The sequence below is a fragment of the Arvicanthis niloticus genome, chromosome 9 (assembly GCF_011762505.2).
Source record: "Arvicanthis niloticus isolate mArvNil1 chromosome 9, mArvNil1.pat.X, whole genome shotgun sequence".
NCBI classification, from domain to species: domain Eukaryota; kingdom Metazoa; phylum Chordata; class Mammalia; order Rodentia; family Muridae; genus Arvicanthis; species Arvicanthis niloticus.
The window spans coordinates 27,415,390-27,440,771 of record NC_047666.1 but is presented as its reverse complement, the minus strand read 5'-3'; the positions used below and the strand labels follow the sequence as shown (position 1 = coordinate 27,440,771).

General features: G+C 48.0%; 1 protein-coding gene across 1 annotated transcript; it reads right to left on the bottom strand.

The window, feature by feature from the left end:
* Nucleotides 1-46: 46 nt before the first annotated feature.
* Nucleotides 47-23,954, bottom strand: Copg1 (coat protein complex I subunit gamma 1). Its single transcript, XM_034511393.1, has 24 exons — nt 23,706-23,954; nt 22,649-22,701; nt 22,235-22,315; nt 21,944-22,015; nt 21,701-21,780; nt 19,709-19,784; nt 19,439-19,531; nt 19,019-19,105; nt 17,821-17,978; nt 17,602-17,735; nt 16,090-16,157; nt 15,737-15,925; nt 13,663-13,758; nt 9,834-10,077; nt 8,990-9,065; nt 8,318-8,421; nt 7,555-7,680; nt 7,219-7,287; nt 5,778-5,920; nt 5,346-5,517; nt 4,565-4,662; nt 3,381-3,519; nt 3,037-3,135; nt 47-1,515 (listed from the first exon to the last, which is right to left on the bottom strand). Exons 1-24 carry the CDS (start codon nt 23,740-23,742, stop codon nt 1,385-1,387), a joined length of 2,625 nt encoding a protein of 874 aa, XP_034367284.1. The 5' UTR covers nt 23,743-23,954; the 3' UTR covers nt 47-1,384.
* Nucleotides 23,955-25,382: the final 1,428 nt, after the last annotated feature.

Here is a 25,382-nt window from a genome sequence, read left to right as displayed (position 1 = left end):
ATAAAACAAGAGTCAGTGTTCTTCACAAAAGGAGGCTGTCACACAATTTCTTTAGTTAAGTTTATTTGAATGGAATGGCTTCCGGGCTATGATTAGGCCTGGGAGTAGAAGGGGAGGGTATTAGGCAGAAAGAATACAATCACGAAGGTCTAAGCATGATGTGGCCTTGAAGGACAGCTTTCCTTTAAAGCCTGGAGAGGCCCTTCATAAAGAGCTGGAAAGAAGCAGAGAGGCCAGGCAAGAGCAGCTGATGGAGAGGAGAGGAACGGAAGGGGGAGGGCTGAGGAACGTCTCTAGGGAGCAGCCTTCAGGTCACCTGCCTGAGAAAACCCCCCAAAGGAGAAATCTGACTATAACCTGTTAGGAAATTCTACATCATGTGACTTAGTTCAACACTGCAAGGGTGACCAAGCATATGGGGGAGCCAGGACTATAAATCCTGAAATAGGCCATAGCAAAGACAGCTCAACCACGCTCAAGTGTAACCTGATTTCTTCAGGTTATGGGATTTGGCATAAAGGTGCAGGCCCATGTTCAAATGTGTACATATATGTGTATGTGCATACAGCATACAGGTGTGCATGAGGTCAGGGGGCAACTATTGCAAAATGGTTCTCTCCTTCTACCAAGTGGGTGGTCCATCTTGGCAGGTACCGTTACCCACTGAGCCATCTCAGCAGCCCCAAAGGAGGTCCAGTTTTTCAGGTGTTTCCAACAGTTTAAGAGCACCTGATTTGAGTTTAAAGTCCAAGCCCCAAGGCATACCCTAGGATTTCTTACTCTAGCCCAAAAGGAATGCAGATATTCTCTGTGCCACTCACAGACCCAGAGCAGAAACTCCTAACACCCTCCAATCTAGAGCTGATCGGGTAACGCCCTGGCAAAGGACCTTAGCCCTCTGCAGACCCATCCATCTGCAAATGCCTGAAGATGAGTGGCTTATCAGACCTGCTAGCTATTGTCACTGAGCTAGCGTTTAACCCCATCCTAAGCTTGGCACTGACGCAGTCCCAAGGGGATATGAACGTGCTCCATCTGGTGAAGGGAGGCCTAAAGAAGTGAAGGCCTTGAGCACAAGCCTGCAGAAGCAGCAGTTATTCAAGAAATACATGCTGACTTACTATACGGATGACACAGTTTCTTTGGGTATAAATATTCAAGAAAGTCTGAATAGTTTATTCATTTGTGATGTCTTCTTGCAGGCAAGGTGACAAAATCTACCCTAGCATTCCTGAATGATAGGATGGAATTTTAAAAAAATCTGTATTGATTCTTGATTGTTTCCAAACACAGCAGTCTGGGGAAGGGTGTCCACCAGCTTCACGGGGAACAAGTGGCTTGACGTAGTGTTGGACAAGAAAGGAGTAGAGCTTAGCTCAGACCTTTAGCCCACGGATGCCAAGATGATATCTACTGGCAGCTCCTCTGAGCTTCTGGCTGTCACCTGCATCGTCACTGTGTCCAAAAGCAGAAGCCGGGAACGCACAAGGATGTCATGACCACCACGGAACACTCCTAGAAGCAGAGGAAGCAGAGCTTTGTGATTCTGTGCTGAGAGTGACTCATGAATATAGATCACCTGAGCCTCCTGCCAGGCTCAAGTGAACGCTCAGGTATGTAAGGCTCACACCTCACGTTAGAGGCTCACAGATAGTCACTGAATCTGAGCGTGCAGATGAGGGGGTGAGCCCTAATTAAAAAAAAAAACCACAAAGCAGGTGTCTGACGGACCCAGGGGACTGAGTTGCTTCATCAAGGCCCGAGGGATGAGCCTCATGGTGGTGAGCTGTGTGGCAGTGAACTGTGAACACTCACTGAAGCGGACCACCTTCCCAACCCTGTTTGTAAACACACCCTGCCCCCCACCTCTCAAAATAACTACCACCCCCACACACAAAAAAACCCATCCAAGGTTGGGTGTGTCTCAATGATAGGCTTGCTTTGCCTAGCAGGCCGGAGGCCCTGGGTCTGATTATCAGCACTGGAGAGGAATAAAAGCCAGGTGTGGTGGCTTACTGAAGGCTGAGGCAGGAGAATTACAAGTTTAAGGAATCTTGAATTATACATGAAGATTCTGCTGCAGAAATCTGCCTAGCCTCAGTCACTGAGTGTCATTCTCAGCTCCATTTCCACAAATGTCTAGGGAATACAAACTATGGCCGTTTTGGAGCTAAACACAGGACAGCAAGAATTTACATATGAATTACAAAGTAAGTTGCATGAGAATACTCTAGGGAAGAGAGTGGGCAGGCACAGGTGCTCAGACACCAGGTGTGGAGAAGGGCAGGTAGTGTTCATCAGATGCACCATTTACTTTTGTACATGTTGGGAAATTTCCAAGATGAAATGTAGACAGCCATTTTTTTAAACTTATTTTTTGAAAAATTTTTTGTGTGTTGGTGTTTTGCATGCATGTTTTTTTGTGTGACGGTGTTGAATCCAGGGGAATTGGAATTACAGTTGTCAACTGTCGTGTAGGTGCTAGGAATTTCATTTTTCTATGCTTAGGTTTTTCTGGAGACCGAGTCTTAATATGTAGCCCTTGGCTTTAACTTACACAAGAGTTCCTGTCTCTGCATCTGTCTCTCAAATGCTAAAATTACAGAGTGAGTTACCAGGCCAGGCCCCACACCCATTCTTCTTATTAAAAAAAAAAAAAAACAAAAAAAACAAAAAAAAACACCACCAACAAAAAACCCAATAAAGTCGATACTTAGATAAAGGAACATCAGACAAGTCACTGAAAAGGAAATATGAATATAAGACACTTAACATCACTCAAAATGGGAAAATTACATTAAAACTGGATCTGGGGCTGGGGAGATGGCATTTGGATCCTCAGCATTAGATCCCCAATGCTGCTTTCAGATGACCAGCATCACGGAGAAATGCTGAACCACCATGCCACACCCTGCAGCCAATCCCATAGGATGAAGGACAAGGTCTCGCCAGGACTGTTAGAGCACACAGATGGGGGGGGGGGGAACCTGGTGGCATTCCCACCTTGAAGCTACTCAGGCCACAGACGTTTCTTACCAGCTAGCAGAAGCGTGTGAGTGTTCTTGTTTTCTGGCACTTTGTCTGACCTCTCACAAGGATGCATTCCCAAGAACTTCACAATATTGCCCACAGCCTCTGCAGGGAAAAATCCCAGCCGCATCAAGTCACAGGCGTATGAGTATTTGTGTTTGTTGGGTGCTAGTCAAATCCTGGCCTAGCACATCAAATATGCACTCCACCCCACCCCACCTTCCCGCCCCCTGAGACACAAGCCCAGCCAGTCCCAAGCAGGTATCTATGGCCTTGGATTCTTGGTGGGAAACAGGGAGGCACACTGGCCAGTCACAGTATAGCCAGAGATGATGTCACCAACATTTTACCTTCAAGTGTCTTGATAGTAGACAGGGTGAATGTTTCCTCCTTCTCAAACTCATCCCCGACCTCATCCCAGGCTGCTTCAAAGTTCACTTTCATGACTTTCTGGATATGATCAGCCAGAGTAACTTCTAGATCCTCCAGCTGAAGAAATGGAGACGGTTAGACTTTAAGGAGAGATCTCCTGTGCCACAGTTCTAGGCCTCTGCTCTGAACTCATCTCTATATTCCTTCCTTCCTGCAGCTCACTTAGCAGATATCTGCCACTGTGGGGACATGGTGGGCTTCAGGACACAGAGCAAGTCCAAGGTACTCAGTGCAAGTGGCACTGCTTCAACTGCCAACAGCCATTTCTCCAGCAGATTCTGTACTTCAACTGTGCCCTCTAGGTCCAAATAGGCGGGAACCCTACTGTCATCTCAACTGTGAACTTGACACAACAGTCCCATTCAGCCAGCCTGGACTGACAGGGTAGTGTCCACAGAATGGCTCTTTTGTTCATTCTTCCAATAGATCTTCACAGAAACCTGTTCTTGCAGGTGATTACAGTGCATACAGCCATCACTGCAGTGAAAGGGGAGCCCCAGCTATAGCTCCCGGGAGGAGAGGTCTTAAGGCAATGCCTGGGTCAGTCATTTTGAATCAGGAACGGCCATTCCCTATTTTGGTCCTTATACTGCACAATGTGACTGTCAAATACATTCTGGTGACTAAGGATCTGTGGCCTAGCAGAGCAAAGGGGCCCAGTTATCAAGAAAGCAACATGACAAGAACAATTCAAGTCTTAAAGTCTTGCTTTGCTTTTGAGTCAACTAGGAATTATCCTAAGAAAATAATCAGAAATGTGCTGGGTATGGTGGTGTATGCCTTTAATACCAGAACTTGGGAGGCAAAGGAAGGCAAACCTCTGTGAGTTCAGGGCCAGCCAGGTCTTCAAAGCGAGTCCAGGACAGCCAGGGCTCTGATACACAGAAAAATCCTGTCTCAAACCTCTCCACCCCACTAAATAAATAAATAAATCAGAAATGTATTTGTAAGAATCTGTACATCTGTCTGTGAACCACAATCATGCAGTGCTTGTAGAGACCTGACAAAGGCATCAACTCGTTACTCTGTGGGTGCTAGGAGTTGAACTTGAATCCTCTTAACTGCTGAACCATCTCTTCAGTCCTGGACACAATCCTCTTACCACATACTCATCTTCATAGCCTTCTTCATCCATTTCTCCAGTGTTGGGGTCACAGTCCTTAACAGTGAACTTCATCACACAGCTGAACGTGCAAGCCACTGTGGGGAAGAAGGGTTGCATGAAGACAAGCTCCTTCCTGGTCAGGTGGCCATGACCTGCCTTCAAGCAGCATTAATAATGGCTAACACTCTGTCAATTCCAGCATGCTAGGCAAAGAAGGCACCTTATAGAAGAGGAATGTCAAGTCACAGATCCAGAGAAAGAACCAAAGAAACAGAGACAATGCAGTGTGGCTGAGACCATGCCACAGCTGCACAACAAAGAAACAGAGACAATGCAGTGTGGCTGAGACCATGCCACAGCTGCACAACACTGTCCAAGGTTGAAGAGGACAGCTGGGGATGTCACTGTGGTGATGTCACTGTGGTGATGTCACTGTGGTGATGTCACTGTGGTGATGTCACTGGAGAAGTGAATCTGAGGTGTCTGCTTGGGTGTGCCTGTCTTTGAGGAATATTGTGCTACAGTAAAAGAATACTTACTTGTCTGATGATCAAACAGGCCTTGATTCTAAACTTACAACCCACCCAACTGAACTTCAGCTTCCTCAACTATGAACAAGAATAGGCTGTACTTATCCTCATAGAATTGGCTGTGAGAAAAAAATAGGATAATTTATGAAAAGAACTTGGGCCTACGCAATTCTAAATCAAAGAGTTTCTGTGCTAACTTTAATGTATGGACTCCCACAAGGCGTGAATGGTGTCTACAGAGAGCTCACCAGCTGTGGGGTCTTCCTTGGGCAGAGCCACTAGTGTGTAGCAGGTCCCAGGCTGGTTGTAGGGCAAGCTCCGAGCAGGCACATAGGAGAGCACTTCATAGGCCTCAGTTGGCTCCATCTGCACTGTGACATTCTCCAGAGTCTGGTCATTGAGAGTGTTCGTGCAGTCAAACTGGATGAGGTGGAATGGGGTTCAGGTGTTGCTCTATGGGAACAGCCAGGATATACCCACCCCCTTTTACACATAAACCAGGCCCTTGCCCCAGCCCTCTGCCTGGTTGAACATTTACAGGCTAGAGAAATCCTGGACAAGAAGGGATGAGACACCCCATCAAGTTATGTCCACAACCAATTCTATGGCAAGCCCTGCAGGACTCATCAGACCTAGGATTTGCCTCTGGGCACAGTTGGGTTTCAGGCTGCCTTGCTTACCTGGAACACCAAGTGGTCAGAGAAGGTGTGTTTGGTGCAACGGATGACATACTCAGTCTCTGACTCGGTGAGGGCCACTGGCTCAGGAGAGGACTTGAAGAGAGGCCCTAGCCCCTGGAACTCAGGCACCGCTGCTAACTGCTCTGAAAGCCACAGGCCATATTCAGTTGGTTTCTAGATCTCCACACCCTCAGGTCCCATACCCTCCCTTAGAAGAAGACACGTGCATGTCCAGCTGGCTGCTCACTCTTTGTCAGCACGCTCCACCATGTCTCATGAGGCTCTAGCTCAAGCCGTGTAGCCCTCTGTAGACCCACTGTGTCTTATGCAGGATGTCTGAGGCAATTCACTAAGCGGGAAACCCCGATGTTAAGACATTGGGCCTAATCATCTGAAGATCTTCATCTTGTGTTCATTACTGATTCTCTCCTTCTCTATCTGTCTGTCTGTCTTCTGTCAAGATTGGAGGGGATAGCTGTCAGCTGTCTCACACGGCGTTAGGAGCTGAATGTGGGTCCTCTGCAAGAGCAGTATGTGCACTTAGCTGCTGAGCCTTCTCTCCAGTGCTCGGCAAGGACTCTTAGAAGACAGTGGGGATGAGGAAGGGAGTGCGAGGATGAGCTGCTTCCTTGGGAATACAGCCTCGGGGGAAGAACAGATCCACCCTATGCATTGGCCAGTGAAGAAGCATGGACCATGAGCTACTTGTTTTTCTCTGGAGAGTCTAACTCTGTAGTCCAGGCTACCTTTAATCTTGTGATCCTTCTACCTCAGAGTGACCTGTGGCTAAGACCCCTCCCTATGCATGATGCCAGGTCCTAGCCCAGGGTCACCATGACTAAAGCAGGCTAATTCTGGTGTTCTGATAGGCTGAAAGCAGAATGCAGCTGCAGATCCAGCTAGGTGTCTGTGAAAGATGTCCCCTCTAACAGCTCCATACAGCGCTCTCCTTACTGATCCTAGGCAGGAGTCCTCCCTGGCAGTGACTGGGCAGCTGTGTTCAGTCACAAGGCTTGAGGAACTGTTAGGTAGCAATAGGCAACAGATATAAGAGGTTTAGAGATGGGCTAAGCTCAAGTTCCTTGATACTAGTCTTTAAGGTTTAAATACAGTGTTTTAACAGCAAAGCTTCTAAGGCAACATGGACTGCACACACAAAGAACTGAAAGCACAGCACAGTGTCTCTGAACGCTGGCTCAGTTCCATCAGACATTCTGAAACCCAGGCCACGAGCACTCAGTCAGCTGTGAAAGAATCCTGGCATTCTCTATCACCTGACTCATGAGGAACCCAGAGTTTCTGCTCTCTTTCAAATTCCTTTGTGCTGGGATGAAATGCAGGGTGTCAAGCATGCACACTTTATCTACCACTGGGGCATGCACAATCAGCAGTTGGCAGGCTCTGACATCACACAACCACTGACCATAATGACATTACTCACCCTGGAAAATCTCCTGCCGTGTGGCTGCCACCTTCTCCGGCTGTTTGACTGCTGCGGTGGCGGTGCTTTCTGCAAAAGCAAGCATGGTGTGATACCCACAGCTCTACTCACAGGCAGCATGCTGCTCTGAGCCCATATTATTACTTGGATGTTGTAAATGCCAACTCTCCTGAGAGAGAAGCATGCAAGGAAAAGAGCAAGCTGTCAGCATGGCTGTCCCTTCTGACTTGGGGCAAGGTAGCAAGGGCTACTCCCTCTTTGCAGTATACTAGCCTGTGCTTGTCCACTTTACAGTCAAGGGAAACAGATGGGCCTTGGGGATGAGCAGGGCCTTACCTGGTCTCTGCTCTGCCATAGGCGTGGTGGCCAGAGGCACAGACTTGAGGTCAAATGGCTTTTCTGATGGTTCTAGCGTATACTGCTGCAGGGCTTTCTCCAGACCAGGGATGGACACGGTCAGACCTAAAGCCAATAGAGTCATTCTGCCTGGCTGGCACAACAGAGAGGCATGGCATGCCTAGAGAGGACAGAGGCCTGGGACCCCTATGACTGCTAGATGTGCTGATGCTAACACAGTCATGAAACCTCTGTGTTTCTCCCTAGCCTCTTCTTCTACAGGGTTGGCAGGTAGGTAAATACGAAGTAAGTTTAAGTGCTGGTATGAAGACATAAGCCAAAATGCCAGGCTTAAAGGTTTTTACTAATGAGTGTTTTGCACTCAGGACATTGAGCTGAGGGGATTGTCATCAATTCCAGGCCAGCTTAAGCTATATAATGAGAGACTATCTCTAACAACACAGGAATTTTGGACTGAGGATACAGCATGGTGGTGGAGACTAGTGAAGCATGTGCAAGACCCTGGGTTCAAGCCAGAGTAACACACAAGGAATACTTAATTTACTTGGCTATTTCCACTGACTGGTTCAATCTATGTGGCCCTGGATCTTCTGAGGTTATATCAATCCAAGAGATTGCTATGTAAGTCCAGAGATTCATGTATGGTCTTGAGTGTCTTGGCCCAGGGGTGGCACGCCTGCTCTATGGCCACAGGAAGGGCCAAAAGCTCCAGGAAGGTCCTGGGTGGCCAGGGACAACTTACCGTTTAGGATGTAACCTGCATTGAGAGCCTTCTGCTTCTGCTCCAGAACGTTCAGATAGAAGGTGGCTCTGTCTCTCACTTCATTGTCGTCATCCATTACACACCTGCAGCCAGGACACAAGGCACTCCTAACTGAGCCTAGCCAGGGGGTCAGAGGGACCCTGCAAGACTGCACGGGGATGGCAGGGCAACGCAGAACTCCTAAAGCTCAGCGCCAAGGGTGGTGGCTCCTAAGTGACAGTTAAAATACAAGGTGCTGACATAGCTCAGTGGGAGACAGCTGCCTAGTAAAGATCTTACCCAGCACCATAGACAAACCAAAAAGACAAAATACAGAGGGACCCTTGAGCTCAGAGGAATACACTTCTGGGTTCAGCAGGTACAAGACACCACACACAGTGCACAAATATACATGCAGCAAAACAGCCACACAAATAAAATAAATATAATTAAATCTTTGGTGGATGTGGTAGCTCACACCTTTGATTTTAGCACTTGGGAGTCAGAGGCAGGTGGATCTCTGTGAGTTCGAGGCCATCATGGTCTACATAGTTCCAGAATAGCCAGGGCTATATAGAGAAATCCTGCCTCAATGAATAAATTTTTGAATAAAAGGTGGCCTGGCCCCAGGGGAGCACTGCTCTGCACACGGGCTTCTGGGCTGAGACTCACCTCTTCAGCAACACCAAGATACTAGGCAACATCTCCTCGTTCTGGGCTCCAAACTTGGCCAGAGCACTCACTGCACCTAGTTCCAAGGTAAAGAGGACTCAGCCGCGGCCCTGGGGCCCGCCTGCCAGAGCGCTGAGGGTGCCCACCAGTGCTCGGAGTGGGAATCCATGCAGAAGAGCTAGGTGTGGCACGGCTGCTACAATCACAGATTGTACTACAGATCCCGTGAATCCTAGTAGATCTTGGTGCTACCTGGGCCTTGAATTCCTCTTCAGGAAACACATAAGTGGCTCCTGTTCTCGGGCTCTAGGGGCAGCTTTCAAATGAGTAAGGCCACAGAGGCCATCAACACTGTCAGCTACTTCTGAGCAGCTTCATTTGTAGCTAAGCCTTGGAGTAAAACATGAAAAAATAAACCATCACTTAGTGATTAACTGCCAAAAGAAAAAACTTTGCAAGTTTTGTTGTGTGTTATCTCTCCAGTTGTTCTAAAACAGGGCCAGGTATGGTGGTACATTCTTATGATCCCGGCACACTGAAGGCTGAAGCAGTAGGATTTCAAGTACGAGCCAGCTAGGCTATAGAACAAGACCCTATCTCAAAAAAACAGAAACAAAAACAAAAAGCAACTCTAAGTATGAATATACAGTGAAGTTTTTAAAAAAATTAAAGTTGTAGAAAATCATTTATCTAGCTGGCATCTAAAATCCTTCTGACAACATAAAGAACAGCTTACAAGGCCATGTCCTTATGTGCTTGTTCCCCTGGGAGCTTAGGTCCCTTTGCTGGGCAAATTCACCGAGAAAGAAGCTAAGAGGTCAGGATCACCCCAGCTCAGACTTACCTGCCCGAACCTCTTCATGCTCCAAGACCACCCGGTTGTAGATAAAGCGAATGTACTTGGAGGGGTTGTTGGTTTTGGGCCCCTCCTGGCCCAACAGGTGCAGGATGCGGGTGGCCAGCACAGTGAACTCGCAGTCCTCAATGAACTCACACAGGTGTGACAATCCTGTCTCCTTGCTCTCTGAGTTCTCCTCAATGATGCTGATGATGCAGTCCACAATGGCCCGCTTGTACTCAAAGCCACCCTGCAGAGGGAAAGGTCCAGCTGAACAAAGGCCATCCTCATCCTCTGGAGGCCAGCTGAGGCCCAGAGCCTAGACAGTCCAGAGACAATGCTCCACAGACAGGCTGGAAGCAGGCTTCTGTCTTTGTTGGATAAAACAAAAGCCTTGGCCTGGCAGCTCACTAGGGCCTTCTAACTCTAACAGGAGAAAGATTGACGGAAGCACTTTAGGACCATTTCTTCAGCTGAGTGTAAGATACATTACACTGGTGAACTGTCTGAGCTGTCTAAGCTGGCTCTGGAGGAAGGGCTGCTCCCTAACCCTGTCCTGGTCTCAGACCAAGCATGTTTTGTCTTCCAAGACCCCTTGTCCAGGGATAATTGTCACCTGCCCTGTGATAAGAGGAAAAGAGAACAGCAATGTAGTCCAAGAGTGCAAATAGCACCTTTGGGGACCAAAGAGTAAATCATATAAGTAAAAACACTGTCCCTAAAGCCAGCTAAGCAAATCATGGCCCAAAGCAAAGACTCCCCTACAGCTTATCTCCCAATGTGACACCACATGTGGTGGAAACGGCCAACTGGAAGTCTCCCCTAGCAGGAGACAGTCTGTCAACAAGGGTCTCCAAGGACTCCTCCTTCCCCAGGCTTTCCTGCTCACTCCTGTGGGATGACGTGTACACTCTTATGTTCTGCTGTCTACCTGCAGTTTACTGCTGTCTTCCTTTCCTCTGCTTGCTCTATACCTAACAGACTCACTGACTTCAAACAGAAAGCCTGGGTACGGGAGATCATTCTCCACACAGACACCGAGATATGAAAAAACTGAAATGGGTGGCACACAAGGCTCGAAAGACAATATGGTGGTTCCTCACAACACCAAGGACAGAATTATCTGATCCAGTAACTCCATGTCTGGGTATTGGCAACAGAACAGATCGCAGAAGCACCTGTCACAAGAGTGACAGCATGGTGTTCACAAAATGTAGTTTGTTTTTTAAAGGAATATTATTCAACATTGAAAAAGCAGAAAATCCTGATACATGCTATAAAACCTGAGTATATAAGCAAAATAAGGGAGACAGGAAAAGATGAGCACCTCACGATTCCCCTCAACTAAGGTAACTGTAGCAGTCAGATCATAAACACAGAGCAGACTGTGGGTGAGAGGCTAGGAGAGGCAGATGGGGACATAGTGTTTAATAGGTACAGAGTCTCAGCTAAAAACTACAAGGTTTGGCTGAAGAGGCTCAGCAGTTAAAGGCACGTGTCCATAAGAGGACTCTGGTTTGATTCCCAGCACCCACAGGTTGACTCACAACCATCAGTAACTCCAGCTTCATGGGATATCACACCTTCTGACCTCTGAGAGCGCCAAGCGAGCAAATGGTGTGCATACATACACACAGCCAAAACATTCACACATAAAATACAATGTATAAATCTAACTGAAAAAAAATTAAGGGGGCTGGAGAGACAGCTTGGTAGTAAAGAGCACCAGCTATTCTTCCAGGACTGGAGTTCAGTTTCCAGAAGATGCCAGTAACTACAGTTCTAGTGGATCTAAGACCCACTCTACCCTACAGACACTGCATTCAGAGAGAGAGAGAAAGAGAGAGAGAGAGACAGAGAGAAAACTAAAAGTAACATTTTTTTAAAATAAAAACTTAAAAACTGGGGACTAGAGAGATGGCTCAGTGGTTAAGAACACTGACTGCTCTTCCAGAGGTCCTGAGTTCAATTCCCAGCAAGCACATGGTGGCTCACAACCATCTATAATGGGATCTGATGCCCTCTTCTGGTGTGTCTGAAGACAGCTACAGTGTACTCACATATATACAATAAATAAATAAATAAATAACCCAAAACCTTAAAAACTAGAAAGTTATGATGAGCTAGACATAGTTGTGCACGCCTGTAATTTCATCTTACACGCACAGACCCCAGCATCCCTCATATATAGAAATACATGAGTCAGGAGCAAGGCAAGTTCTCAAGTCTGAGTGTGCAGCCCCGCAGTGAAGGCCATGCATAACCCTGACTGCTACAGAAAGCACATAACTTTCTGGGAGTCAGTCAAAAAGCTGTAGAGACAAAGCTTCAGCTTCTTCAATGAGAGAAACACATGCTTTAGGGCCAGAGGCACCTGGACTCAGACGCCACAAAGTGTTCTGCTTTTTCTTCAGAATAACCTGGGAGGCAGGTCATTCCACTCAAGTCACACTAAGCCTCATCTTACAGTTTTTTAGATGGGTCTAGTATATCCCAGACTAACCTTAAAATCACTTTGTAGCCAAGACTGATCTTGAGCTTCAAACCTTGTTTCTACTTCTCAATTGCTAGGCCGTACAACACAGGCATGGGAAGTGTAGCTTTGTCTCTAGGATGTACATCACAGGCATGGGAAGTGTAGCTTTGTCTCTAGGATGTACATCACAGGCATGGGAAGTGTAGCTTTGTCTCTAGGATGTACATCACAGGCATGGGAAGTGTAGCTTTGTCTCTAGGATGTACATCACAGGCATGGGAAGTGTAGCTTTGTCTCTAGGATGTACATCACAGGCATGGGAAGTGCAGCTTTGTCTCTAGGATGTACATCACAGGCATGGGAAGTGCAGCTTTGTCTCTAGGATGTACATCACAGGCATGGGAAGTGCAGCTTTGTCTCTAGGATGTACATCACAGGCATGGGAAGTGCAGCTTTGTCTCTAGGATGTACATCACAGGCATGGGAAGTGCAGCTTTGTCTCTAGGATGTACATCACAGGCATGGGAAGTACTATACGAGTCCAAAGTTTGGCTCCTTACAAGAACAGTATGCACTGCTAAACTCTTTCTCTAGCCCTTTTTAAAAAGAAAATAACACACACATACACACGCATGCACGTAAGTACGCATGCACATACACTTATTACCATTTTTTGTGTATGCTTAATAAATGTGTGTGAATACAGGGATACACATCTCATGTCACAAACATGGAGAGGAGGTTAACTTTTAGGAAGGAGTTGGTTCTCATCCTTCCATGATGGAATCCAGGAATTACAATCAAGTCATTAGGTTTGTTTAGTAAACCTCCAGAGTGCTAGGATTAAAGGCAGGCCACTATGACCAGTACAAGTTTATCTCTTATGGTTATGCATTCTGGAGGTAGAGACAAGTGGATCACTGTCAGTTCAAGGCTAGCCTAGTCTGCATAGTAAGTTCCAGGACAGCCAGATCTATGCAGAGATCCTGTAATTAAAAAAAAAAAAAAAAAAAAATCTAGAATCCATGTTGTTTTCAGCCCATTTTCCAAGAGCTCCTGACTGGCACTGCAGCCTCCTATGCCAGACCTCGTAATAGAACCCATGTCCCCTCCTTTCCGCATAAGCATTGCCTTGGGGAACCTGCTGGACCTGTTGCCATGCTGTCGAGTCACACATCACTACTGTAGTTACGACAGCTGCTGCTGTTGCTTCATCTGTGCACAGAGTCTAAAGTGCCGCAGGCACGGAAACGAGCTGTTCAACAGTGTTCAGACCCGAGCACCAAGAGACAGGTTTTGGCAGGCAGGCCATTCTCTGCACCAATAGAACTGGCAGGACCCCAGTGGCCCCGCTCTTACCTCTTCCCTTAGCATGGTGAACAGGAAGTTCATGAGCACTGCATGCTTTCGAGGATACTTCTGGCACAGGGCGCTGATGGCCTGCACAACCACCACCTGTGATAGAGAGACCTGCATGAGTGGCAGTCCCTGACAGCCCTGGGGACTTGCTCACTAAATGCCACAGAATCCCTCCTTAGGCAAGACATGCCCTGGGCTCAAGATGAAAGCAGGAGGAACACTTCTCCATGCTGGGGCACAAGTCCTGAGCCCACCTAAGGCAGGGGAAACATGGCAATCTCTGTAGCCCAAGTGTGTCTCAGGCTCCAAGCCCTGTCTGGCCTGCTTCTCCCCTGCCTTTCTCATCTTCACCTGACATTCCATTCTGCTCTCTTCCTCAAGTCTCTTTGGCATTCTTACTTTTCTCTCTGTTCTATCCTCCCTTCTCTTTAACTGGTTCAAGTCCTCCCGTGGCTCTCGTGTCATCCTCTCGCAGGCACCTAAGCCAGTTCATCTTCTGAGTTCTGAGTCTCCTCAGACTCATCCTCCACGGTGCAGGAGGGTTATTCTCATATGCAAATCTCACCACATCACCATTCAATATACCTTCATGTAACTAACCCACAGACAGAGTAGATTTCTGCCCAGTTTGTACAACCCACACTCTAGAATTTATCCTGATGAATTAAAAATTTCTCCTACCAATCTCTGCTCTGACAGAAACTCTGCAGTGACACATTTCACCACTCCATTTACATAACAATGAAATAATGTAACTATGCAAAATAAGAATAGATTATCAACTGTCAAGAATCAGGGGTGAGGGGCTGGGAACAGCATGCTAGAGTGCTGTCTAGTGATGCTAAGTCTGATTGTGGCAGCAATTTTGAAAGGCTTCACACATGCATCTAGTAACCAATGAAATCCAAGCAAGCCCTCTAGTCTGTACAATTGCTTATTTCTTCATTAACGCTATTCTAGACAATGCTGGATGTGGGCACTGGAGTTGAGAGAAATGCCCAGGACTTCCCTCTTATTTATTTATTTGCAATCTCCTGTGAATTATTTTAAAGTAAAAGTTTAAAAAATAAGTCTTGTGGTGGTGGTACACACCTTTAATCCCAGCATTCAGGAGGCAGAGAAAGGCAGATCTCTGTGAGTTTGAGGCCACCTGGTCAACAGAGTGAGTTGCAGGGCAGTCAGGGCTACAAAGAGTAACCCTGTCTTTTAGAAGAAAGAAAAAAGAAAGAGTACTACAAGCCAGACGCAGTGGCAAACAGCAATAATCCCAGCATTTGGGAGATGGTAGGAGGACTGCTCCAAGGCTGACACTGTTCTGTATTCTACTGAGTTCTCAGTCAGCCTGTTTAGAAAAACCAAACAACAACAACAACAAAAAGAACAACAAAGCCAGGCAGGGTATACACATCAGAAATCCCAGCAGCAATGAAGGAGCTCAAACAGGAGAATCTTGAGTTCAACATCAGCATGAGCTACATAGGGAGACCCTGTCTTGATTTGGAAAATAGAAAAAATAAGTTCCAAACCACGGCCCTTCCAAATGACTTTTTTACAATTAGAACTTTATCATGAGTTGTAAGTCAGTAAACAACCCCAGCCTGTTCTGACGTCATCACTTTTACCTTCCCTGAAGCACCGGATCCCCAGCTGGCCTGTCTCCTAAATACTTTCCTGACCCCGACTCCTGCCCTTTCTCCCTGGCTCACACTGCCTTTCTTCCCAGCAGCTGCTGCTGTGGGTCAACTCCTCACTGCACCTCAGGGTACTGCTCGTTTATATGTCTGCTCAGTTGTTAAAGCCTACTCTCCCAACAGAGAGCATCCATCTGCCTCATCCACTGCTGCCCCCTCTTCCGAAACTGTAGAACAGACAGCAAGAACTCAATAAAACTCCAAGAATGAATAAACAATAAACCCTGCCAGCCTAAAAGAATCTTACTGTTCTTAAGGTTCAAAGGGACAGAGGGTCAGTGACCCGGGAGGAAGGACTGAACATCCCAAGCCCATAGCATGGATAACAGGCTCAGAACATCTCCCTTGTCTTGGGAACTGCAGGCGGAGAGGGTACTGGGTACCTTGAACTCATCTGAGATCTCTGACATGAAGGAAGAAATCTGCTTCATAAGGCGGTCAATGCTGCTCTCGCTCCCTGTCTTGAGGAGGGTGGTGATGGCCAACGTGGCAATGCTGCGGTTTGAATCTGTGACCAGGTTTTCCAGATCTAGGTTGCAGGCAGTCACGGCTGATGGGTGCTTCATGGCCACCTACAGAGTGAGGAAGGACACCGGGCAGTACCCAATTCTGTCATTTCACCGACAGGGTAGGCCTAGACAGAGGTCCTTTGGGGACCATGTCTACCCCTCCCAGCCCATGCAGAGGGAGAAGACACTAGCTAGATCAGCCTGCCTCTCCTCCTCTCAACTCTTACCTTATTGAGGGTGCGGACAGCAGCATAGCGAAGTGCAGCCTTGGGTGAGCTACAGAAAAGCTGGAGCACTGTAGAGAGGAAGACACCAGTGTCGGGCTACCCTTGAAGCCAGGCAATAGAATATCAGTGGAATACCTGGGGTCCCCAGGGAACAGCATGGGATCAAAGGTGAACAAGCTCTCAGGCTAGTCACACACAGCCTTTTGCTTAGAGAGGCCAGCAGAACTGCCTCGTCCTGAACCTTGTCAGCAAGGGCCCTGTGGGTGTCAATGGCTGTTATATACTAAGCACCTGCTGTGTGCTAGGCCCTCACTGAATGGATGCTGTGCCTGTCCGATTCTCTGAACTCCCAGGGAACAGTGGCAAAGCCACCTCTCGCTTCATGCCCACAGCACCCAGTGGGACATACCTCAGCACCCATCTAGGGAGTTAAGTCCTCCCTCGAAGAGCAAGTTTGTTTCTTTCTGTCCCTACTGTGTATATTAGGGACCACACTATTCCCTCACCCTGGCTGCCCAAAGCTCACAGCTAAAGTCTATGTTCAAGTATAGTCTTGAATGGGACTGTATTCTGGAATATCCGCATCCCTTTCCTTATTGCTTAGCTTTTATTCTCTTGTTTTCTATTTATTTTGGAACTAACATTTTTCTTAAAATGGGATGAATGATGTATCTTTTAAAGCCTCTACTTCACATCTTTCATTTTCTGGAAATATGTGGCTATCATAGGAGTACATTAGCCCCTAATCAGTAAGTTCCTCTTCCCAAAGAGGAAGGGAAACTACTTCCACAACTGCCCATCTTTCTACCACTTAGTATCACCACTGTGGAGACCTCTAGAAGAACAGTGGCATTACAATCATTACATCTTCCCTCGTATTCCTCTGCCTCGGGGCTGGTCCCGAGTTAGGTATTCATCCCTCTCTCCCACTCCTGGAATCCCATGGAGACCCTTTTAGAACTCTCAACATAGCTACTGTTCTGCACCAGCTCCTCAGCTTTCCAACCCCTGGGTGCATATTCTCTACTCCCATCCCAACGCCAGCATATGCAGGACTGAAAGCTGTTGGGTAACACACGGACTGCATCCATTCTTGTGCGTCACACTGGGCTGAGTAGCCTGTAGTGGTAGTTTACCACCTATAGCAAGAGGGCCCTTTGTGTTTCAGAAGGGAAGTGAGGCCTGGTGAGGAAGGTCAGAGGACAAGGGCTTTCCCGCCTGCTCAGGGCAGTTCCGGTGAGTCCAGCTGTGAGCTCCAGAGCTAGCCCATGAGCAAGCACACTGAGCTTTACATGTCCTGGGCCACACCCCCAGTCCTCCTCTGGAGCCAGCTGTTCCAGCAGTGCTAGTATGGAGCCCACACCTGCCTCACCAGGAGAGATGGAACTGAAAACAGCCCTCCTTAAAAGCTACGCCTGTGATAGCCCTATATCATGGCCTATCTGAAGAACTCTGGCTCAGGGCCTGTGCCAGCAGGCCCACTATGCAGCACAGAAGGGGATGTATGGAGACCTGACACAGCAGGGGCCAGTTCTTTGGCACTGCAGCCTGGCAGGTTGACAATGGCTGAAGCAGCTTCATACACCACCATCTCATGCTTATTACGCAGGCAGCTCTCAATGAAGTCAAACAGCGGACTGTCACGGCTACAAAAGAACACAGCAACAAGAAGTTGGGGACAGTCCAGCAATGCAGAAGGCATCATCTAGCTGGCAGGAGCCCAGGTCTTACCTGCCATCTTCTTCTTCTAGTTGCTTGCTGGCCACTCGGATCATCATGCAGTAGGCAAAGGGGGACTTCAGGCCGTGCCGGGTGAACTTACTGATCATCTTGCTCACGGCCAGGCGGTCATTCTTCCGCACATGGTACAGAAGTCCTAGGGCATGGTACTAGAGGAAAGAGACAGCATGGGAAACAGACACATAAGGCCAGGTCTGCTGCTGTGCAGCCCCGGGAAGGGCACCGTGTCTCTAGCTTCACCCTTCTTGTTTTAAGAAAAGCATAGCACTGACATCCACACAGAGAGGTTGAGATGAGTTCCCCAAGCACTCCCTGTAGCCAGCTCCAGTGTCACCACAAACACCATGTTCTCCTTTGCACCAGAGTTTTGGCAAGGACCCTGCAGGTATCCTGACTATGTGAAGAAGACACCAGAACAGAGAGCTGCAGTAGATAGCTAGGGCAAGACCTGAGTATAGTCCTGTGGGACACAGGACACAAACCCAACACCCAGAGGACTGGCCTGATTGTCCCTGCTTATTTGTCCCACTGTGGCCAAGCTGGCTTTGGTGGTCTAGAAGCCCAGGGATACCACTTTTAGAAGTGTAAGTTACCAAGGTCACTTCTCATTCATTCTGGTCATTTTTAGTCAAGTGGCACATGAAGGCCAAGGTATGGCAGGTACGGTGCTCTCCACATGGTGTCTCTGACCCTCAGAGGTGTATACTGACCCCAAAGACACGATCCACATGGAGAACACCAATCATTGAGGAAAACGAACAAGCTGCCATTCCTATTCCTCGTAATGCCTGTCTTCTCATTTAAGCCTCGTTCTTCCAACTTTCCAGAGAACTGAGGCTCAGAGGGAGGCATACCAGGCTTGGGTTACAGAGGAAAGTTTCTCAGATGGAAACCCCACATCACTAACAGAACCAGCTCAGCAATGGTTTAGGCCAGGAGGGTTGTAACAGCCTGTATTCCAAAACATTCCTATCTGCCGTTCAACATACTTGGTTATAGCAGCAGCACCCAGTTACAAACTCTTTCCTAAACACCCATATGCTGCTCTGCCTGTTTCTCCCACGTCCCCATCCCCTACACCCAGTGACAAAAGAATAAGAGCCTGTCCTGGCCAGAGGCCACCAGAACTTACGGAGGGTGGACAATGACAGTGTGCTGTGCACCTGCTTGTTTTCAGTATCCCTCTCACCTGTACCATGATGTTATCACTGGACGCCGCCTCCTGGGCCTCGTTCACCCAGCGCTTGACCACATCGAAGCTGCATTTCAGCAGGTGCTGTGGGCAGTGGGACTTGGTAAGGGGTCAAAAGGAAAGGTGCCCTTCTTGTCAAACCCCTGTCATCTCTCACATGCAGCCAGGCCCCCTCACTGTCCTGAGCCCAAGACCATGGATGGATAGACAGCCAGCTGCCACCCTCATTCTCCGCAGCTGGCAGATTTCCTGCCTGATGCCTGTCCTGACAATCTGCCATGTAAGGGGTGGGTCAAAGCCACACACCCCAGCTCTTCCTAATGGACCCAGAGTGTCTGGTTCCCCTCTGACAAATGCCCTCAGATACTTTATTCTACCTTCAATCCACCCTTGCAGGCTCCAGTCACAGCTACGTACCAGAGAAGACACGAGGGCGGAGCTGGAGACACTGGGCACCTTGTCCACAATCGCTTGTTTCATGTAGCGCTCAACAGCCTGCAGCATGGTGCTCTGTGATAGAAGACCGTGAGCTCAGATGTGGAAGAAATGCGGTGCAGAACAAAACAAACATCTTCAGAAGCTCCTACTGAGACACTCCCACCCCACTCCTCCACCTGATTCAGAGAGCTGCGAACAACCTAGAGTAGCTTGAGAGCTTGGGAAGCAGGTCAAGGGTGAAGAACTCACGTCAGTGATCTGGCAGAGGGCGCGGACAGCAGGACCACGGTAATTATCCTCTTTCCCAGTCATGTCTTTTGTCAGGCTGCCAGGGAAAGGAGGCACTGTTGACATGCAGGGGTCATAAGCCATCCCTCTTCTCTAGTCCACACCACCCCTGACTGGATTATCCCACCAGGCTGCTAACTACTGCTCCCTTCTGTTCTCACCCCCCAAGCCAAACAGCAGCTCCAGGGAGTCTTAGAGAGAGAACTCAAAACAGAGCCTGATACATGCTGGCCCTCTCAGCACTCAGGAGACATAGGCGGAAGGACCACCATGGGCTCAAGGTTTCCTAAGCCTCAAACAGAACAGCTTCTCAGTGAGCTGTGCTCTCCTATGCCCACTTCTCATGTGTTGACGCTCAGCCTGAACCTTACTCCTTCTGAATCCAAACCACTCTGGAGATCTTTTCTGGTCCAAAGTCAACCTGCTGTCTGAAAGAACTCTGGCCAGCCTGAACATGGCGAACATGGCTCTGGCAGGCCTGGCCCTTCTCCCCATTCCTTCTGCCTTGTTAGAAACCATTAGATTACATTCCTAAGGCTGGCTGCCAAGGACCATTTCCTTATTTGGCCACGTCCTCCTCCTGAGGAAGTAGAAACCTGCCGAGCTGCCTGGAAGAGGTTTAGCTCAACTGAGGCACCTGGAGAGACCCTGTTGAGCTACCTGCAGGGTGTAGGTGTACTCCAGGTCCCCAGCTTTGTGACTTGTCACCCATGCTGAAGGTAGGCTTTGGTGATGCAGCTGTCTGAGTCATTTCTGCTCCTATAAGTAAACCTTCAGCCACTCCTGTAAGTAACTCCAACAAAAGTCATGGTTCACCCAACTGGACTTCAGTGGTATCCATACTTTGGTCTGTCATTGGTTCCCTATTTGGGGTGAGTAGATGTGTGTGTTGTTTGTCTCCCTGGGAAAAGTTTTGTCACACAACACCATGGCTTTCTTGTTTGCAACTATACTATACTCCCAAAACCACACATGGACTGGTAAAGACATTCAGTATCATCTTTCAAAAACATTTTAAAATTTATTTTTATTATTTTTAGTAATGTGTAAGTATCTGTCTGCATGTGAGCATGTGTACATGAGTACAAGAGCCCTGCAACACATCAGAGTCCTGTGTAGCTGGAGTAACAGACAATTATTTTGTTTTGAGACAGGGTTTCTCTGCATAGCCCTGGCCGTCCTGGAACTCACTCTATAGACCAGGCTGGCCTCGAACTCAGAAATCCGCCTGTCTCTGCCTCCCAAGCGCTGGGATTAAAGGCATGAGCCACCACTGCCCGGCTACAGACAGTTTTAAGCCTCCTAATGTGGGTGCTAGGAAAGTAGCAAGTCCTCTTAACCACTGAGCCATCTCTCTAGCCCCAGTCAATATCAATGCACCTGAAACTGGCTGTATGGACCCTTGGATAGCAATGTCAAGAAGGAATAAAAGAACTGGGCCTGGTGATGGGGGTTGTTGTTGTGTGTTTTTGTTTGGAGACATCTTGCTTTTTGTTTGGAGACATTTGAACCCAGGCAGGTTCAAACTGGCAGCTATCCTCCTATTTCTACCAAATGCTTCAAGTACAAATATGTAGCAGTATGTCCAGCTTTGACTCTAGTCCTCAAGGACACGGAGTATATATTAGTGACATCTGTCCCTAAATTACTCAGCCTAATGCAGAAACCAGTATTGGCCAGTAGACTTGCTCATTAACTTCCTGCACTCTGTTCTTCTTTTCCTTAGCACTAACTAAAGACTTTCTGAAAGTTCCATGCCAGTTGTGTTGTCTACGGAGAAGGAGAAAGGGAAGCAAGGCCAGAGAAGTGAGAAAGAAGCAGCTCACTCTAGAGGTTGGCACGGGGTGGGCCGAGGAGGAAAGGGCACAGGCCAGATGTCATAAGTCCCTTAGCTCTACATGCTGTCTCTGTCAATGGATCCCACCAGAGGAGCCACCCCTGCCCAAGACGTGCCTGCTCGTCACAATGATGACATCCTCAGCGATGCAGGACATCTCCTTGATGGTCAAGTAGCACATGCGGCGGAGTGTGGGCTGAAAAGGGCATGAGGAAGACCTATTAGTCCTGCTCGGTGGGCAAGGTTCAGAGTCAGGAGAAGCCTGACTGTCTGGAAGGCAGTCTATACTGACAGGCAGTCCTCCTGCTACCCTGTCACAGGTGTCACATCTGCAGAGATGTAGGGATTCGTGCACTTACATCATTGGACTGAAAGAGCTTGGTCATGGCAAAGAAAGCCTCAGTTGCTTCTGTGGTCCCCAGGTGCTCCCCCTGTGGTAATCAGAAAAGCCGCAGGTTTGGACAGGAGGTCAGCAGGCTAGACCCTTGGAGCATGCAGGTACTTGAGCACAGGCAACAAATGAGAGCTGGAAACTTAAGAGGACCCAGGACTAGACTGTTGGTTCCAATCACAGAGCTGTCAAAAGCTTGAGGATACATTCCCTTTTACACAACCCCCCTTGTATTCCCTGCCAAGCCTCATCTTGGTACCTGGTTTATGAGGTAAAGGATCTTGGTGAGGATGTGGGCACATTTCCGGGGGTTGATAGGAGTTTCGTTAAAGACCCGAGCCTGTGAAGAAGCAACCATTACCTCTAGCCTAGTACACTTCCCTTCCACAGCTGCCCCTCAGATCACGAAGGGCCAAGAGAACCACAGGGTATGTATTAAGCTTAGTCCATATAAACGTATTCTCAAGTGGAGAGAGTTTCTTTTTCTTAACTTATCTCCTAAGCATACCTGAAATCTTTGCTTTTGCTGCCCTAATACTAACCATACTTAGCAAATATAATTAACAAAGTCCCATCTTTCTGGACCCAGGCTTTATAAACCAGCACTCTATGTATGTACGTTAGTATCTGACAGCAGCTATTTCTGACCAGACACAAGCATGATGGAACTTGCCTCTTGGAGTACTGCACTCTTCTCCAGGTGCTGCAGGGGGTTGGAGCCGCCACCTACAGTGAACAGAGAAGATTGATTACAGGTTGTGATCTTGAATGGATTTCTTTCCTTCTTTTTCTTTTTTTGAGATAGAGTCTCATGTATTCTATGCTGGCCTTGAACTCAAAATGTAGCAGAGGACAATCCTTTGCATCTGATCTTCCTGCCTCCACCTCCTGGTTTATGTGGATCAAACACAGGGCTTCGTGCATGCTAGGCAAGCACTCTATCAACTGAGCTACAGCCCCAAACACTGACCCTAAATTTCAAAATTCTGCCATACACAGGCAAGAGAAGGAACTCTCTATCATCTACCAGAGGCAGCCAAGGTTCTCACAGTCACCTAGCATTCTTTCTGTGCCTTTCAGGGTATAACAATTAGCAATGATTCATGCAACCAGAACTTAAGTGAGTCTATGTGCCAGGGACAACCAACACTAACTAACCTGTGACTACATTTCCCTGACAGCAGATATTACATTAAATAATTATGCATGTGATTATCTGGTTACTGTCTGGATCCTCCACGATGTGACCATCCTAACATTCCTATTGCTGGCATCTAGTGTCGCACTCGCTTTACCTACTGCAATACTAGGATCAGTGAGGTGCCTGATGTGCAGTAATAATTGTAGTTTATTGGATGAATGAAACGGTCAGAGTTATTAACTGCCGGACTAACCAGGCAGGCAAAGAACCAACGCAGCTCGGGCAAATACCAAGAAGTCAGGTGAAATACAAAGGAGCATCCAGCCTGGGAACCTCCTCTGACAAGATGGGGAAACTGAGGCCCAGAGAGGAGTGTGACCCGCACAAGGTCACTCAGCAATCCTGGCCAGAGCTGGCGAGTGCAAACAGCACGTCTCCTACGAGAACAGCTATGGACCTATGCACAAGCCCCTGCCCCTCTAGGGCCTCGGATCTGGTTCTGACAGAGGCCCGGAAGAAGGAAGCCTAGGAAGGTCCTATAAATCCCGGCGAGGATCCGGCCTCCCCAAGCCTTTCAAGGGTCTCTCACCAGACTCCTCATCCTTCTTGTCGAATTTCTTCAACATGGTGCCAGCGGTAGCTCCACGCAGCAGGAAGATGCTCAGCGTAGCGGTGAGCGCAGATTCTCCCGGCGGCTTCCGTACTCCCGCCCGCCACGTCGCCCAGAGCACTGCGCTATGAACTGCGCTTGCGCACTCTGTTGTTTGCGCCTGCGCACAATTGCTCCCACCTTACCCCTTTCATTGCCTGCCTGGAGATTGCCAAAACCCAGCTCAGTGAAGGAGGGCGGAAGGGGAGGGGTGAGACCCAGGAAATGGTCGTGGCTGGACACTAGGGGCGGGCCTTAGACCTGCGGTTGCGGGTGCTCCGCCTCTGCGACCCCGTGTGTTCCTGTAGCTGAGGTGCTTGCAGTTGCCCCTGGTTGTATTTAAAGGGCATTCTAATGGGAGAGTTGCATGCAGCACGTTGACCCCATAAATGTTCCCTGTTATTCTTTATTGTTATTTTCCGGAAGTCTCACTGATAGATCATTTTTCCGCCGCCGGTGAAATGAGCCAATTCAAGCCAGGTTAGAATATTTTAAAGGCAAATTTGTTGGGGAGCTGCTCTCGGACAAGTTCACTGGCCCCAAGGGTTGAGGCCAGGGGAGTCGCCATGGGGGCGGCGAAAAGGGCACCTATTGCTAGTCAGGAACCGATTCCATCAGAGTCTAGCTTTGTGAGCCAATGCGTATTAGAATTATGTACATTTGTGCTTTAAAATTGAGATATAATTGGACATGGTGAGTAATTTCAGCACTCATGAGGCAGAGGAAGGAGGATGAGAAGTTCAAGGCCATCCTCCTGCATCAGCCTAAACTACATGACTTCTCAAAAAATAAACAGAGCCAATGAGATGGCTCAGCTGGTAAGTGAAGGTGCTTGCTCCCAAGTCTGAGGACCTGGTTCAGTTGTGAAAATTATTAAGTGAATCTTTTCTACCAAATACTATAATACTTGTGTTTTGACAAGGAATTCAAATATTGTTTATCTTCTTCCACTTTGTAAGACTTTTAATACAAATGTTTAAATCCCCACACCCAGTAAAAACTTTGTATACTTTATTACCTGCTAGATTCTCAGATTAATGCGGCTGACCTTTCCCCCCCCTCAATTCCTTTGCTGGAATTCTATTAAAACTAGCCAGTCAAGAAAGACTGAGGTTGCCGGGTGGTGGTGGCGCCCACCTTTAATCCCAGCACTTGGGAGACAGAGGCAGGCAGTCCTGAGTTCGAGGCCAGCCTGGTCTACAGAGTGAGTTCCAGGACAGCCGGGACTAAACAGAGAAACCCTGTCTCGAAAAACAACAAAACAAAACAAAACAAAAAAGACTGAGGTCTGACCGTAGCCAATGGGAAAAAGACAGATTCACCACCTGAGTTAGAATAAAACTGTGCTTGCAATGTTTGTATGCTTGTTCTTGGAAGCACAGCCTGTTACTCAAGAGTCCTGTTTGCCTGTGAGGATACTGCAATGGAAGTAGTGGTTTCCCTCTCTCCTTCACCCTCTCCCCGCTCCCCCTCTATGCAACCCCTAACTTATTTCTAACAAACTCACATAAAGGTAGAAGGAGACAAACTGCTTTACAGCTAACTCCACAAGTGATCTCATATATATACCGTGTGTGTGTGTGTGTGTGTGTGTGTGTGTGTGTGTGTGTGTGTCTG